Source organism: Salvelinus namaycush, chromosome 30 (genome assembly GCF_016432855.1).
Source record: "Salvelinus namaycush isolate Seneca chromosome 30, SaNama_1.0, whole genome shotgun sequence".
Lineage (NCBI taxonomy): Eukaryota > Metazoa > Chordata > Actinopteri > Salmoniformes > Salmonidae > Salvelinus > Salvelinus namaycush.
Genome location: NC_052336.1, coordinates 21,824,812 through 21,839,615, shown reverse-complemented (window position 1 = coordinate 21,839,615; position 14,804 = coordinate 21,824,812). Strand labels below are relative to the sequence as shown.

The following is a 14,804-nucleotide window of genomic DNA, read 5'->3' as shown; positions in this document are numbered from 1 at the left end:
TGGATTATCCCGCCCTTTAACCCTGAACCTGCGGAATGGGGCATGTTTGTTTACTATTTGGGAAAAAGCATCATGAAAGACTATCCAGGCAGTTTCCACATCAGGGATAAGGTCAATCTCGCTCCAGTCAAAATAAAACAAATCATGAAAGAAAGCCTGCTCATTAAAACACTTCAAATTTCTCTTACGAATAAAACATGGGTTTGTCTTAGGAACCTTACTATTTCTAACAGCAACAACAGCACAATGGTCACTTAAATCATTACAAAAAACACCAACCACAGAATATTTACGTGGAACATTTGTCAATATCAAATCAATCAGGGTAGATTTTTCTGGGCATTTAAGATTTGTGCGAGTGGGTGAGTTAATCAACTTGGTAAGATTCATAGAATTACAAAACATTTTTAAATCATCAGACACCGGCTTTAACCAACACCAGCTGAGATCACCAATCAAGATCATTTCACTGTAAAGAAGTGAAGTAAGGTTCATCAGAGAAGAAAATGCATCACCGAGAGCAGAGGGGGGTCTATAACAGCCAATCACAGTTATAGAGAGACCCTTTGAAACCTCAATATTCAAAGCAAGAAATTCCAACTGTTTACAAATAGTTTCAGACTTTGCAACACTTACAGGGAATTTAGTTTTTACATATATAGCCACACCCCCACATTTCTTAACTCGATCAGTGCGATAAACATTGTAACCACTTATACAAATATCCTTATCAAAAACAGACTTGCTGAGCCAGGTTTCAGAAAACACAATTACATCAGCATCAGTTGATTTAGCCCAAATCATAACCCCAACAATTTTTGACAACCAAAAAAAAAAAAAAAAAAAAAAAACAGATCTTGATTTAAAATCAAAGGGGGTTTGGAGACATTGCATATCAGGGCCAGGGTTAGGTTGCATAACTGTCCCGTGTCCCGTGTGGCTCAGTTGGTAGAGCATGGCGCTTGCAACACCAGGGTTGTGGGTTCATTCCCCACGGGGGGACCAGGATGAATATGTATGAACTTTCCAATTTGTAAGTTGCTCTGGATAAGAGCGTCTGCTAAATGTAAATGTAACTAGGCACCTCTGTTTAATAACCTTGCACGGCTTCTCTTTTTTAAGAGACCTACTGCAAGCGAATTCTACAAGTGAGTTTCCAGACAATACAAAACAGTCATTTAAAACCATTAGACTTTGGTAATCCATAGGCTTCATTAATGTCATTCAGACTGCTTTGAAGTTGATACAACTGGCTATGATAGCTCAGGTTCATAGCTAGGTTCTGAACTAATATGTATACCAAATGTTTTATGGTCCATACACAGATCAGCTACATAACTAGCTACACATCCATAGGCATACAGGTATTTTTTTTATCCTCCACTGCACAATAAGCAAGAACATAGCTAGCTGCGTTATTTCATCTATCTGCATTGCATGGCAAATATCAGCAAGGCAAGCATACAAAATTGTACATTCAATTTCCAGTAAATGCTTTAGCTAGCTAGATTCTTTATATCAACTGTTTCCCAAGACGACAGCCTGGTTTTCTGGTTGTTTCAGGAGTCCCTAAAACATTAAAAAAAACTGCATTACAATTTCATACTCATGTCTCAACACCCATAAAACTAGCCAGCTAGCTGGCTAATGTTAGCTAGTCAGCAAGCTTGCTAAATTGTGAATTTCGTAAATTTAAATTTATGATAAAAAAAATATGCATAATCGTTTGTCTCCACATTAACTGACATATTCCTGACAACTGTACATTTTTGCATGATTCGTTATAACGTTATAATCACTTACATTTGCTTCCTACCTAGTGTTTTTGTCAGCCATCTTTGCTGAAGAAAGTCTCCAGCCTTGGGTCACGTGGAGTCAAATTCGTCATGGGAACCACTCGATATGATTGGTCATCGTCCAGCGGACACCGCTAGTGATTTGCATAAAGTTGGAAAAAGTTCATATTTTTCACCGCCTCCCACGCCACCTTCGCACCGCCCAAAGGTCCCCCGCCCTCTCCGCCTCTCACCGCTTTCTTTCCATTGAAAATGAATGGGAAGCGGTGTTTCACCGCGCAGCACCGTGTGCTAGTGAACACCGGGCAGCTCCTTCTCCACTCACGCGTCATCAGGCAAATTACGTTTATACAGTGTTGGATCCCAAAATAAATGTGTAGTCATAATAACAAATTAAGTCATTTGTGCAAGACAAATTGAATTAGTAACATCATACGTTTTGCGAAATCTTAACATTTTTACATTTTGCTAATTCGTTACATTTATGAAATTCGTAACATATCATACGAAAGGGATGATAGACATCCACAAATAATACATACAATATGAAACGTAACATATACTAAATGGTGTATCTTTGATATACGTACAGAATAATATGAAATGCTCTGAGACCAGGTTGGGTCACGGAGCAAGGATGGAGGAGTTGAGGATGGTCTTCTGTCCAAACGAGAATCTTCCTAAAATATCTCTACACCAGATTTTCAAACCTGAAAACTCTCCGTTTTCTGGCCTAAATTAGAACAGTCTAAAAAATAATGCCTGCCGAAACCCGGGATCGAACCAGGGACCTTTAGATCTTCAGTCTAACGCTCTCCCAACTGAGCTATTTCGGCTATAACTCCGTACACTAACCCCATAATAATTAGTCATACTTTTCTAAGGTCTGTGGTTGGCTGTCCGGTGTATTCATCTGGCTTCAGGATAATCAATATTTTCTACTCATCTTTCTCTAACAGGGAGTGACAAATGCCCCCACATGGATGGAATAATCACTCACACGTTCTTTTCAAACTGCTAGAAAGACAATGCTTTCACCGGCTGGTGCTCTGACAAACTCACACATACTTTTAGTTCGAATTTTTATTAAAATTAGGCTAACCTTTTACTGACTACGGGTACGAAAAGGAGCCTCAGTTGATCTGGAGTCTTCTTGCTAACAGACACAGGCTCTCAATGTGTAATGGAAGTTCTAGAACTGCTCAGAAAAAATGACCTATTATTTTATCCATTGTCCATGAGAGTGTGGTAGTGAGCACATCAAATTTGCACTTGCCCTTCTGCATGACGCAATATTAATGTGGTCTAACACAACCATCTATTACCCATAGTTTATGTATTATATAAGTTATAGTATTGCTTATAAACAGCATTTTAACACATTCTTTGTAAACAAAGCTCTCGTTTTATTATGTCTCATCATAACTGTATGTAGGTATTACATAAAGGCTTTTTACATTATATATTTTAATTCGTGTTTTTTTCCCCTGCTGAAATACCGAGATGTAAAAAACATAGCAGAGGATGGTTTCGATCCATCGACCTCTGGGTTATGGGCCCAGCACGCTTCCGCTGCGCCACTCTGCTATCTATTTTGTTAGGAAGAAATGTAGCATTTGATCCTGTGAGACCAGCTTATTACGTATGTATGCAATGAAGATCTCAGGAGCTCCCTAAAGAGAATTTGAAAATAATACTTCTTTCACTGCCATAGTAAAATAAGTACAGACAAATCTAATGACAAAATTATTATAATTAAACAACCATTAATTTTCTGTCTAAAATGTGTTTGTTGTTGTTGATCAAGTCATATAATTTATTTACAACCACATTAAAGATAAGTGAGAAAAAACGCAACAAATCAAATGCTATTTCACAGATTGTACACTATTTTATTGTATTTTTGACAAATATGAAATAAGGCATCTGATGGAAATCCAATGGCACAAGTATTATACTATATATAATTTCTCCCCACGACATATGTTATAAACTAAGGCCTTTCTTATTCAGTCAGTGTCAGGGCCACTTCCCCAGTCTTTGGGCTTTCATGTCATTGTGTACGTTGAGATTGCTTCATTTATAAGAGACGTATGCATTTTCTTGGTTCTCTTTGCAAATGCCATTAATATCAGGTATATTTTCAATGACATAATAAGATGAACCTGTATTTTATTGCTTTACTTGTATAATAAAGGATACAATGCTTCTCTATAATACTGTTAAACTGAAGATGTCAGGAATATAGTGAAGACATACGAAACACACAGTATAGTTATTTCTGCCTATAGCAGAAATACATTGGAATTCTGTTAGATTAAAATAATACAATGGCAGCATACGTGATACATTTGCCATTTACTCAACATAAACTGAACAACCAGTCCAGTTAGCATGTCAGGAGAGAAACATTAAGCCTAGTCCTGGACTAAGAAGAATTTTCAATTGATCCATCAGGAGGGGTCAGCCTGTCCTTGCATTGGATATCAGACACTGGTTGACCACCTCCAGAAGCTGGGAGTTCTCGAGTGCAGCGGCCACTCTCTCTTTGTCTGCCAGCTGTTTATTGACTGGAACAAAGCAAAAACAAAGGGTTTAGTTAGGGACAATTCCACAGTAACTGGGTGATGCTGACACTCAGATACTTCACTTTAAGATATACACTACCGTTCAAAAGTTTGGGGTCACTTAGCAATGCCCTTGTTTTCTATGAAAACATACATGAAATGAGTTGCAAAATGAATAGGAAATAGTCAAGACGTTGACAAGGTTATAAATAATGATTTTCAATTGAAATAATTGTGTCCTTCAAACTTTGCTTTCATCAAAGATTCCTTCATTTGCAGCAATTACAGCCTTGCAGACCTTTGGCATTATAGTTGTCAATTTGTTGAGGTAATCTGAAGAGATTTCACCCCATGCTTCCTGAAGCATGTCCCACAAGTTGGATTGGCTTGATGGGCACTTCTTACGTACCATACGGCCGGATGCTCCCACAACAGCTCAAAAGGGTTGAGATCTGGTGACTGTGCTGGCCACTTCATTATAGACAGAATACCAGCTGACTGCTTCTTCCCTAAATAGTTCTTGCAGTTTGTGGAGCTGTGCTTTGGGTCATTGTCCTCTTGTAGGAGGAAATTGGCTCCAATTAAGCGCCGTCCACAGGATATGGAATGGCGTTGCAAAATGTACCCTGTACAAGTCTCCCACTTTGCCACTACCATGCTTGACAGATGGCGTCAAGCACTCCTCCAGAATCTTTTTATTTTTTCTGCGTCTCACAAATCTCTCTTCTTTGTCAACCAAACAGCTCAAAAAAAGTTTTTTATTTAACTAGGCAAGTCAGTTATAACCAAATTCTTATTTACACGCCGGCCAACTGTGCACTGCCCTATGGGACTTCCAATCACAGCCGGATGTGATGCAGCCTGGATTCGAACCAGGGACTGCAGTGACGCCTCTTGCACTGACATGCAGCGTCTAAGACCACTGCGCCACCCGGGAGCTCTCCGGAGATTTCTCTGTCCATAACACTTTTTTCTAATCTTCCCCTGTCCAGTGTCTGGGTTCTTTTGCCCATCTTAATCTTTTATTGGCCAGTCTGAGATATGTATTTTTCTTTGCAACTCTGCCTAGAAGGCCAGCATCCCAGAGTCGTCTCTTCACTGTTGACGTTGAGACTGGTGTTTTGCGTGTACTATTTAATGAAGCTGCCAGTTGAGGACTTGTGAGGATTCTGTTTCTCAAACTAGACACTCTAATGTACTTGTCCTCTTGCTTAGTTGTACACCAGGGCCTCCCACTCCTCTTTATATTCTGGTTAGGGCCAGTTTGCTCTGTTCTGTGAAGGCAGTAGTACACAGCGTTGTACGAGAACTTCAGTTACTTGGCAATTTTTCACATGGAATAGCCTTCATTTCTCAGAACAAGAATAGACTGACGAGTTTCAGAAGAAAGTTATTTGTTTCTGGCCATTTTGAGCCTGTAATCAAACCCACAAATGCTGATGCTCCAGATACTCAACTAGTCTAAAGAAGGCCAGTTTTCTTGCTTCTTTAAATCAGGACAACAGTTTTCAGCTGGGCTAACATAATTGCTAAAGGGTTTTCTAATGATCAATTAGCCTTTTAAAATGATAAACTTGGATTAGCTAACACAACATGCCATTGGAACACAGGAGTGATGGTTGCTGATAATGGGCCTCTGTACGCCTACGTAGATATTCCATTAAGCAATTTTTAGCCCTCCCGATTGGTCTAAGGCACTGCAGTGCTAGCTGTGCCACTAGAGATTCTGGGTTTGAGTCCAGGCTCTGTTGCAGCCGGCCACGACCGGGAGACCCATGGGGCGGCGCACAATTGGCCCAGCGTCAGTCGCCAGGCGTACGGTGTTTCCTCCGACACATTGGTGGGGCTGGTTTCAGGGTTAAGTGGGCACTGTCAAGAAGCAGTGCGGCGGGGTTGTGTTTCAGAGGACGCACAGCTCTAGACCTTCACCTCTCCAGAGTCCGTACGGGAGTTGCAGCGATGTGACAAGACTGTAACTACCAATTGGATACCACGAAATTGGGGAGAAATGGGCAAAAAAAAATATTAATAAATCAGCCCTTTGCAGCTCCAATAGTAATTTACAACATTAACAATGTCTACTATATCTGATTAATTTGATGTTATTTTAATGTACAAATAAAATAAAATAGGACATTTCTAAGTGACCCCAAACTTTTGAACGGTAGTGTATGTAAAACAAAACCCAATATTTGCAAAGTTAAACAACCCATACAACTCTACACACAAGGACTACTTTGAACAATTTCCACAAAAACACATTTACTTCAAGAACAGTGCAGATGCAAAGTTCCGTAAAAGAATGACAGCAAAAAAAAGCACACTGTCAACAAAATTTGCTTCTGCACTGTTGTTCAAGTAAATGTGTTTTTGTAAACATTTCTGTGGAAATTGTTAAAAGTAGTCCTTGTGCATAGAGTTGCATGATTTGCTTAACTTTGTAGTCATTGGATTTTGTTTAACATACATTTTAAAGTGAAAATTCAGTCTCAGTATCACTGTTACTGTGGAATTGATATTAAGGGCATCTCAAAAAGGGCAGTCTACAACAGTCGTCTTGAAGGTGTGATTGTTGGTCTCAGCCTCAATGTTGAGTTACTTCAGAGGCATGTCACTTTACCTGCATCTTCTGAGGCATGCGTCCCAGGAGTGATGTGCACATCAATCTGCAGAGATATGATTAGGCATAGACGGACATGACCCACTATGTTAATGTTAAATGTCCAGACAATTAAATCATATTAAAGCTTGTTCTCCTCTCACAGCTCACCAGGAAGCAGACTTCATTTATTTCACCCACCTTAAACCTTTCTGGCAGGGACCGCAGCAGTTTGACTTTGATGGACAGGCCTATGAGAGTTGCCATGCTGCAGTGGGGTATAGTGGGGGTGAACTCCACACCCACTGTGTTCTCTTGGTCATCTACCTGTAAAGAAAAATAAAGTTGATGGTTATATTAGGCTAACACAGTATGGACTATCTGCTGTCCTTAGTAGCTACACAAGTGTGTCTGTGTGTCGAACATCTAACTGGGGAAAAAGTTGTGAAAGAAGTTTAACTCACGCGCACTCGCACTTGTTCCACGACATTCAACTCCTCGAGGGACAGTGGGTGTTCAGGATCATTAATGGATCTGATGAGATGTAGTGTGGGTTAAGGTGAAATCTGATAACACAATGTTGAGAAATAAGCTTTCTTATTAAAGAATTAAGCATCATATGCAAAGTTAATTAGTATGACATTGAAAGCTCAAGGGATGTATCCTTAAGATAGCTACACAGAAAGGATATCAAATATTTCTCTGTCGTCGATGGGATCAGCAACATCTTCGTCCTCGTCATTTGCGGTCTGAAGTCTCTCGCCTGTTCGTTGAAAAATCAAGGGATTCGCGTTCTCTAAACTGGTCCCCCCTGACATTTGTGATGTTGAAATTAAAGAAATACGTATATTTGTTTGCGCTATCGTTTTTTACTCTGACCCACGGGACTGAACGATCCACTTCCGGAAACTGTAGACGTCAAAACGTACGCAGGCGCAGCCCAGCGATTTAGTGTCATGTTGGATTTCCAGATGTATCCGGCAGGTGGCAGCATACTCATCTTAAATTCTGAAATGTGACTGAACTACAATGTTAATATACAATTGAACTACAATGTTAATATATAATGGCAATGCTACACAGAAGCATGAAAATAATGATCCAAGTACAAAATATTGTTTATGCAAAAAAATAATAATAAAACAGCAATTCATTTAGCCCTCTTACACATGTGAATTGTGAATCCCAGGCAAAACAGCATTTTACCATAGACTCAAATGATAAGCTCTAGCTAATATCTTTAGTAGCAGTATAAGTAACATCTGATGACTCAGAATACATCTGCAATGCACCATTTCAAAGTCAAGCCTAACCCATAATTGTACAATTAATCACCTGTGTCTGTGAGGATTGCACATTTTGGGGAATATTCAGAGGTGGAAACTTCCCGTTGGAATTAACGGGAATATACGGAAATTAATATTAATACCATTTAAATGTAGATGTTTTTTGCATTGGATATATTTACAATATCATATGGAGACAGAAACATAAACCTTTTACCTTATAAGTAGACATAATTGCAAATGATTAAATCCTTCCAATATAAATTTAAAAAACAATTTAGTTACAAATTGAACTTTAATTAAATGAGTTGACTCTTCAAATGGGATGATTTCACTGAACAACAAAAGAAAGGGAATATTGAATGATCCCCAATGATCCATCGCATCTCCCAAAAAAGCTTTCAACAAACATCTGTAAAATGATAGTCTAGAAACTACAGCTTTGGTTGTCTTCCTCTCAGGCTTCCATGTCTTCTCCCTGGATCTCCTCAATGTCCACCTCCTTGAACATCAGACTCTGAGGCCTCATCTTCACTGTCACTTTCCAACCTTGTTGAGGATGGCTCGTTGTCAGGCTCAAAAAACCTCAAATTTGCCCGGATGGACACCAATTCTTCAACCCTTGTATTGGTCAGCCTGTTGCGTGCTTTGGTGTGTGTGTTCCCAAACAAGGACCAATTGCGCTTTGAGGCGGCTGATGTTGGTGGGATTTGGAGGATGATGGAGGCAACAGGGGAAATAGCCTCAGATCCACAAAGTCCCTTACACCAGGTGGCTGATGTTGGCACGACTGCCATATTGCATCTCCATCCCAAAGCCATGGCTTGGAAGTGTACTTCGCCAGACTGCCAAGAACCTTTCCCTCATCCAGGCCAAGGTGGCGAGACATGGTAGTGATGATCCATAGGGTTTGTTGATCTCTGCACCTGACAGGATGCTCTTGCCAGCATACTTGGGGTCCAACATGTACGCTGCGACGTGTATGGGCTTCAGGCAGAAGTCTTCACGCTTTTTGATATATTTCAGAACTGCAGTTTCCTCTGCTTGGAGCAACAGTGAAGTGGGCAGGGCAGTACGGATTTCTTCTCTTACATCTATCTGCAAGCAGAGTCTGAACATCAGACAGGATGGCATTGTCTCCTTCAATCCGTGCAATGGCTACTGCTATAGGTTTCAGGAGTTTCAGGCTGCTTACCACTCTCTCCCAAAATACATAATCCAGACTGACATGGCCATTTCTTGGAGAGACTCCTAGGCTACTATTTACTAGTTAACAAAATATAATGTATGTCATATCAAATACACTGCTCAAAAAAATAAAGGGAACACTTAAACAACACAATGTAACTCCAAGTCAATCACACTTCTGTGAAATCAAACTGTCCAATTAGGAAGCAACACTGATTGACAATAAATTTCACATGCTGTTGTGCAAATGGAATAGACAAAAGGTGGAAATTATAGGCAATTAGCAAGGCACCCCCAAAAAAGGAGTGATTCTGCAGGTGGTGACCACAGACAACTGCTCAGTTCCTATGCTTCCTGGCTGATGTTTTGGTCACTTTTGAATGCTGGCGGTGCTCTCACTCTAGTGGTAGCATGAGACGGAGTCTACAACCCACACACGTGGCTCAGGTAGTGCAGTTCATCCAGGATGGCACATCAATGCGAGCTGTGGCAAAAAGGTTTGCTGTGTCTGTCAGCGTAGTGTCCAGAGCATGGAGGCGCTACCAGGAGACAGGCCAGTACATCAGGAGACATGGAGGAGGCCGTAGGAGGGCAACAACCCAGCAGCAGGACCGCTACCTCCGCCTTTGTGCCAGGAGGTGCACTGCCAGAGCCCTGCAAAATGACCTCCAGCAGGCCACAAATGTGCATATGTCTGCTCAAACGGTCAGAAACAGACTCCATGAGGGTGGTATGAGGGCCCGACGTCCACAGGTGGGGGTTGTGCTTACAGCCCAGCACCGTGCAGGACGTTTGGCATTTGCCAGAGAACACCAAGATTGGCAAATTCGCCACTGGCGCCCTGTGCTCTTCACAGATGAAAGCAGGTTCACACTGAGCACATGAGCACATGTGACAGACGTGACAGAGTCTGGAGACGCCGTGGAGAACGTTCTGCTGCCTGCAACATCCTCCAGCATGACCGGTTTGGCGGTGGGTCAGTCATGGTGTGGGGTGGCATTTCTTTGTGGGGCCGCACAGCCCTCCATGTGCTCGCCAGAGGTAGCCTGACTGCCATTAGGTACCGAGATGAGATTCTCAGACCCCTTGTGAGACCATATGCTGACACATGCACATTTGTGGCCTGCTGGAGGTCATTTTGCAGGGCTCTGGCAGTGCACCTCCTTGCACAAAGGCGGAGGTAGCGGTCCTGCTGCTGGGTTGTTGCCCTCCTACGGCCTCCTCCACGTCTCCTGATGTACTGGCCTTTCTCCTGGTAGCGCCTCCATGCTCTGGACACTACGCTGACAGACACAGCAAACCTTTTTGCCACAGCTCGCATTGATGTGCCATCCTGGATGAACTGCACTACCTGAGCCACTTGTGTGGGTTGTAGACTCCGTCTCATGCTACCACTAGAGTGAGAGCACCGCCAGCATTCAAAAGTGACCAAAACATCAGCCAGGAAGCATAGGAACTGAGAAGTGGTCTGTGGTCACCACCTGCAGAATCACTCCTTTTTTGGGGGTGTCTTGCTAATTGCCTATAATTTCCACCTTTTGTCTATTCCATTTGCACAACAGCATGTGAAATTTATTGTCAATCAGTGTTGCTTCCTAAGTGGACAGTTTGATTTCATAGAAGTGTGATTGACTTGGAGTTACATTGTGCTGTTTAAGTGTTCCCTTTATTTTTTTGAGCAGTGTATATTCAACCCGGCCAGTATTTTTATCAAAACTTACCAGAAATCATGTAGTCCTTGGCTCAGACAATGTAGTAGTGTGGGCTCAATAGCATTCCATTAATGTGCAAGATCTTGAGAATCAGCTGTACATGTGATGGAAGAATGCACTGTGCATGCAGAGGGTTGCAATTCCATTGAATTATGGATAGTTTAACCAAAATATGCCACAAGACCTAGAATTGCCTTATGTGTATACCATAAAAATACTCACTGTTATAAGCTAACGTTTTAGATGAATTTAAGCAAAATTCCAGGGTTTAACTTCACATGGAAAATTTCCAGAACAATTCCGGAAATGTATCGGAAAGTTTCAGACGCTTTGCAACCGTTGTGTCTATGGGTATTGGAACGGTTTAAAGTCCAGATTAAACTGTACTTTCACCATGTACACTACCGGTCAAAAGTTTTAGAACACCTACTCATTCAAGGGTTTTTCTTTATTTTTACTATTTTCTACATTGTAGAATAATAGTGAAGACATCAAAACTATGAAATAACTCATGGAATCATGTAGTAACCAATAACGTGTTAAACAAATCAAAATATATTTTATATTTGAGATTCATCAAATAGCCACCCTTTGCCTTGATCTCTCAACCAGCTTCATGAGGTCACCTGAAATGCATTTCAATTAACAGCTGTGCCTTCTTAAAAAATAACTTGTGGAATTTCTTTCCTTCTTAATGTGTTTGAGACAATAAGTTGTGTTGTGACAAGGTAGGGGAGGTATACAGAAGATAGCCCTATTTGGTAAAAGACCAAGTCCATATTATGGCAAGAGAAGCTCAAATAAGCAAAGAGAAATGACAGTCCATCATTACTGTAAGACATGAAAGTCAGTCAATACGGAAAATTTCAAGAACTTTAAAAGTTTATTCAAGAGCCGTCGCAAAAACCAACAAGCTCTATGATCAAATTGGCTCTGCTGAGGACCGCCACAGGAATGGAAGACCCAGAGTTACCTCTGCTACAGAGGGTAAGTTCATAAGAGTTACCAGCCTCACAAATTGCAGCCCAAATAAATGCTTCACAGAGTTCAAGTAACAGACACATCTCAACAGCAACTGTAAAGAGGAGACTGTGAATCAGGCCTTCATGGTCAAATTGCTGCAAAGAACCCACTACTAAAGGACACCAATAAGAAGAAGAGAGTTGCTTGGGCCAAGAAACACGAGCAATGGACATTAGACCGGTGGAAATTTGTCCTTTGGTCTGGAGTCAAAATGTGAGATTTTTGGTTCCAACCGCCGTGTCTCTGTGAGACGCGGTGTGGGTGAACGGATGATTTCCACATGTGTATTTCCCACCGTAAAGCATGGAGGAGGAGGTGTTATGATGTGGGGGTGCTTTGCTGGTGACTCTGTCAGTGATTTATTTAGAATTCAAGGCACATTTCCCCAGCATGGCTACCACAGCATTCTGCATCGATATGCCATCCCATCTGGTTTGGGCTTAGTGGGACTATCATTTGTTTTTCAACAGGACAATGATCCAACACACCTCCAGGCTGTGTAAGGGCTATTTGACCAAGAAGGAGAGTGATGGAGTGCTGCATCAGATGACCTGGCCTCCACAATCCCGACCTCAACCAAATTGAGATGGTTTGGAATGAGTTGGACCGCAGAGTGAAGGAAAAGCAGCCAACAAGTGCACAACATGTGGGAACTCCTCTAAGACTGTTGGAAAAGCATTCCAGGTGAAGCTGGTTGAGAGAATGCAAAGAGTGTGCAAAGCTGTCATCAAGGCAAAGGTTGGCTATTTGAAGAATCTCAAATATAAAATCTATTTTGATTTGTTTAACACTTGTTTGGTTACTACATGATTCCATATGTGTTATTTCATAGGTCTGATGTCTTCACTATTATTCTACAATGTAGAAAATAGTCAAAATAAAGAACAACCCTTGAATGAGTAGGTGTTATAAAACTTTTTTTTATTTTATTTTAATTTTTATATCATTTTCTCCCCAATTTTCGTGGTATCCAATCGCTAGTAATTACTATCTTGTCTCATCGCTACAACTCCCGTACGGGCTCGGGAGAGACGAAGGTCGAAAGCCATGCGTCCTCCGAAGCACAACCCAAGCAAGCCGCACTGCTTCTTAACACAGCGCGCCTCCAACCCGGAAGCCAGCCGCACCAATGTGTCGGAGGAAACACCGTGTACCTGGCCCCCTTGGTTAGCGCGCACTGCGCCCGGCCCGCCACAGGAGTCGCTGGAGCGCGATGAGACAAGGATATCCCTACCGGCCAAACCCTCCCTAACCCGGACGACGCTATGCCAATTGTGCGTCGCCCCACGGACCTCCCGGTCGCGGTCGGCTGCGACAGAGCCTGGGCGCGAACCCAGAGACTCTGGTGGTGCCCTAGACCACTGCGCCACCCGGGAGGCCGTTATAAAACTTTTGACTGGTAGTGTATGTTTATATTATTAATAGCAGCTGACAAAGTCAATGTTGTTATGTCCAGATTTGAAGTGATACATGACATAAATGACTGTCTTAGGTGATTCCTTTTACTGTGCCAAATAATCTAAATAGCTGAAAGTAGAGGTCGACCGATTATGATTTTTCAACGCCGATACCGATTATGGAGGACCAAAAAAAGCCGATACCGATTAAATCGGCCAATTTATTTTCTTTATTTGTAATAATGACAATTACAACAATACTGAATGAACACTTATTTTAACTTAATATAATACATCAAAAAAATCTATTTAGCCTCAAATAAATAATGAAACGTGTTCAATTTGGTTTAAATAAGGCAAAAACAAAGTGTTGGAGAGGAAAATAAAAGTGCAATATGTGCCATGTAAGAAAGCTAACGTTTAAGTTCCTTGCTCAGAACATGAGAACATCTGAAAGCTGGTGGTTCCTTTTAACATGAGTCTTCAATATTTCCAGGTTAGAAGTTTTAGGTTGTAGTTATTATAGGACTATTTCTCTCTATACGATTTGTATTTCATATACCTTTGACTATTGGATGTTCTTATAGGCACTTTAGTATTGCCAGTGTAGCTTCCGTCCCTCTCCTTGCTCCTACCTGGGCTCGAACCAGGAACACATCGACAACAGCCACCCTCGAAGCAGCGTTACCCATGCAGAGCAAGGGGAACAACTACTCCAAGTCTCAGAGCAAGTGACGTTTGAAACGCTATTAGCACGCACTCCGCTAACTAGCTAGCCATTTCACATCGGTTACACCAGCCTAATCTCGGGAGCTGATAGGCTTGAAGTCATAAACAGAGCAATGCTTGAAGCACAGCAACGAGCTGCTGGCAAAACGCACGAAAGTGCTGTTTGAATGAATGCTTACGAGCCTGCTGGTGCCTACCATCACTGTCAGACTGCTCTATCAAATCATAGACTTAATTATAACATAATAACACACAGAAATATGAGCCTTAGGTCATTAATATGGTTGAATCCGGAAACTATCATCTCGAAAACAAAACGTTTATTCTTTCAGTGAAATACGGAACCGTTCCGTATTTTATCTAACGGGTGGCATCCATAAGTCTAAATATTCCTGTTACATTGCACAACCTTCAATGTTATGTCATAATTACGTAAAATTCTGGCAAATTAGTTTGCAACGAGCCAGGTGGCCCAAACTGCAATGAACGCAAGAGAAGTGACACAAT

The 14,804-nt window shown here is 41.5% G+C and overlaps 1 protein-coding gene and 2 non-coding genes across 3 annotated transcripts; all 3 read right to left on the bottom strand.

Annotated features, from left to right (window-relative positions):
- Positions 1 to 2,559: 2,559 nt before the first annotated feature.
- trnaf-gaa lies at positions 2,560 to 2,632 on the bottom strand. Its single transcript has one exon. It is a non-coding gene; the product is annotated as a tRNA-Phe (tRNA).
- Positions 2,633 to 3,311: 679 nt separating this feature from the next.
- Positions 3,312 to 3,383, bottom strand: trnam-cau. The gene has a single exon. It is a non-coding gene; the product is annotated as a tRNA-Met (tRNA).
- Positions 3,384 to 3,662: 279 nt separating this feature from the next.
- LOC120025286 (cytosolic iron-sulfur assembly component 2B-like) lies at positions 3,663 to 7,895 on the bottom strand. The gene is made up of 5 exons (XM_038969775.1): positions 7,654 to 7,895; positions 7,427 to 7,506; positions 7,164 to 7,289; positions 6,984 to 7,029; positions 3,663 to 4,366 (listed from the first exon to the last, which is right to left on the bottom strand). The coding sequence occupies exons 1-5, from the start codon at positions 7,778 to 7,780 to the stop codon at positions 4,260 to 4,262; spliced, it is 486 nt and encodes a 161-aa protein (XP_038825703.1). The 5' UTR covers positions 7,781 to 7,895; the 3' UTR covers positions 3,663 to 4,259.
- Between the last annotated feature and the right edge of the window lie 6,909 nt (positions 7,896 to 14,804).

Bases quoted from the DNA above. Each gene is read 5' to 3' on its own strand.
- LOC120025286 (XM_038969775.1), bottom strand. From the start codon at position 7,780: ATGTCAGGGGGGACCAGTTTAGAGAACGCGAATCCCTTGATTTTTCAA. The intron at 7,507-7,653 runs ATATCCTTTCTG...AACCCACACTAC, and splicing joins CGACGACAGAGAAATATTTG to ATCTCATCAGATCCATTAAT. The intron at 4,367-6,983 runs GTAAAGTGACAT...GCTTTGTTCCAG, and splicing joins GCATGCCTCAGAAGATGCAG to TCAATAAACAGCTGGCAGAC.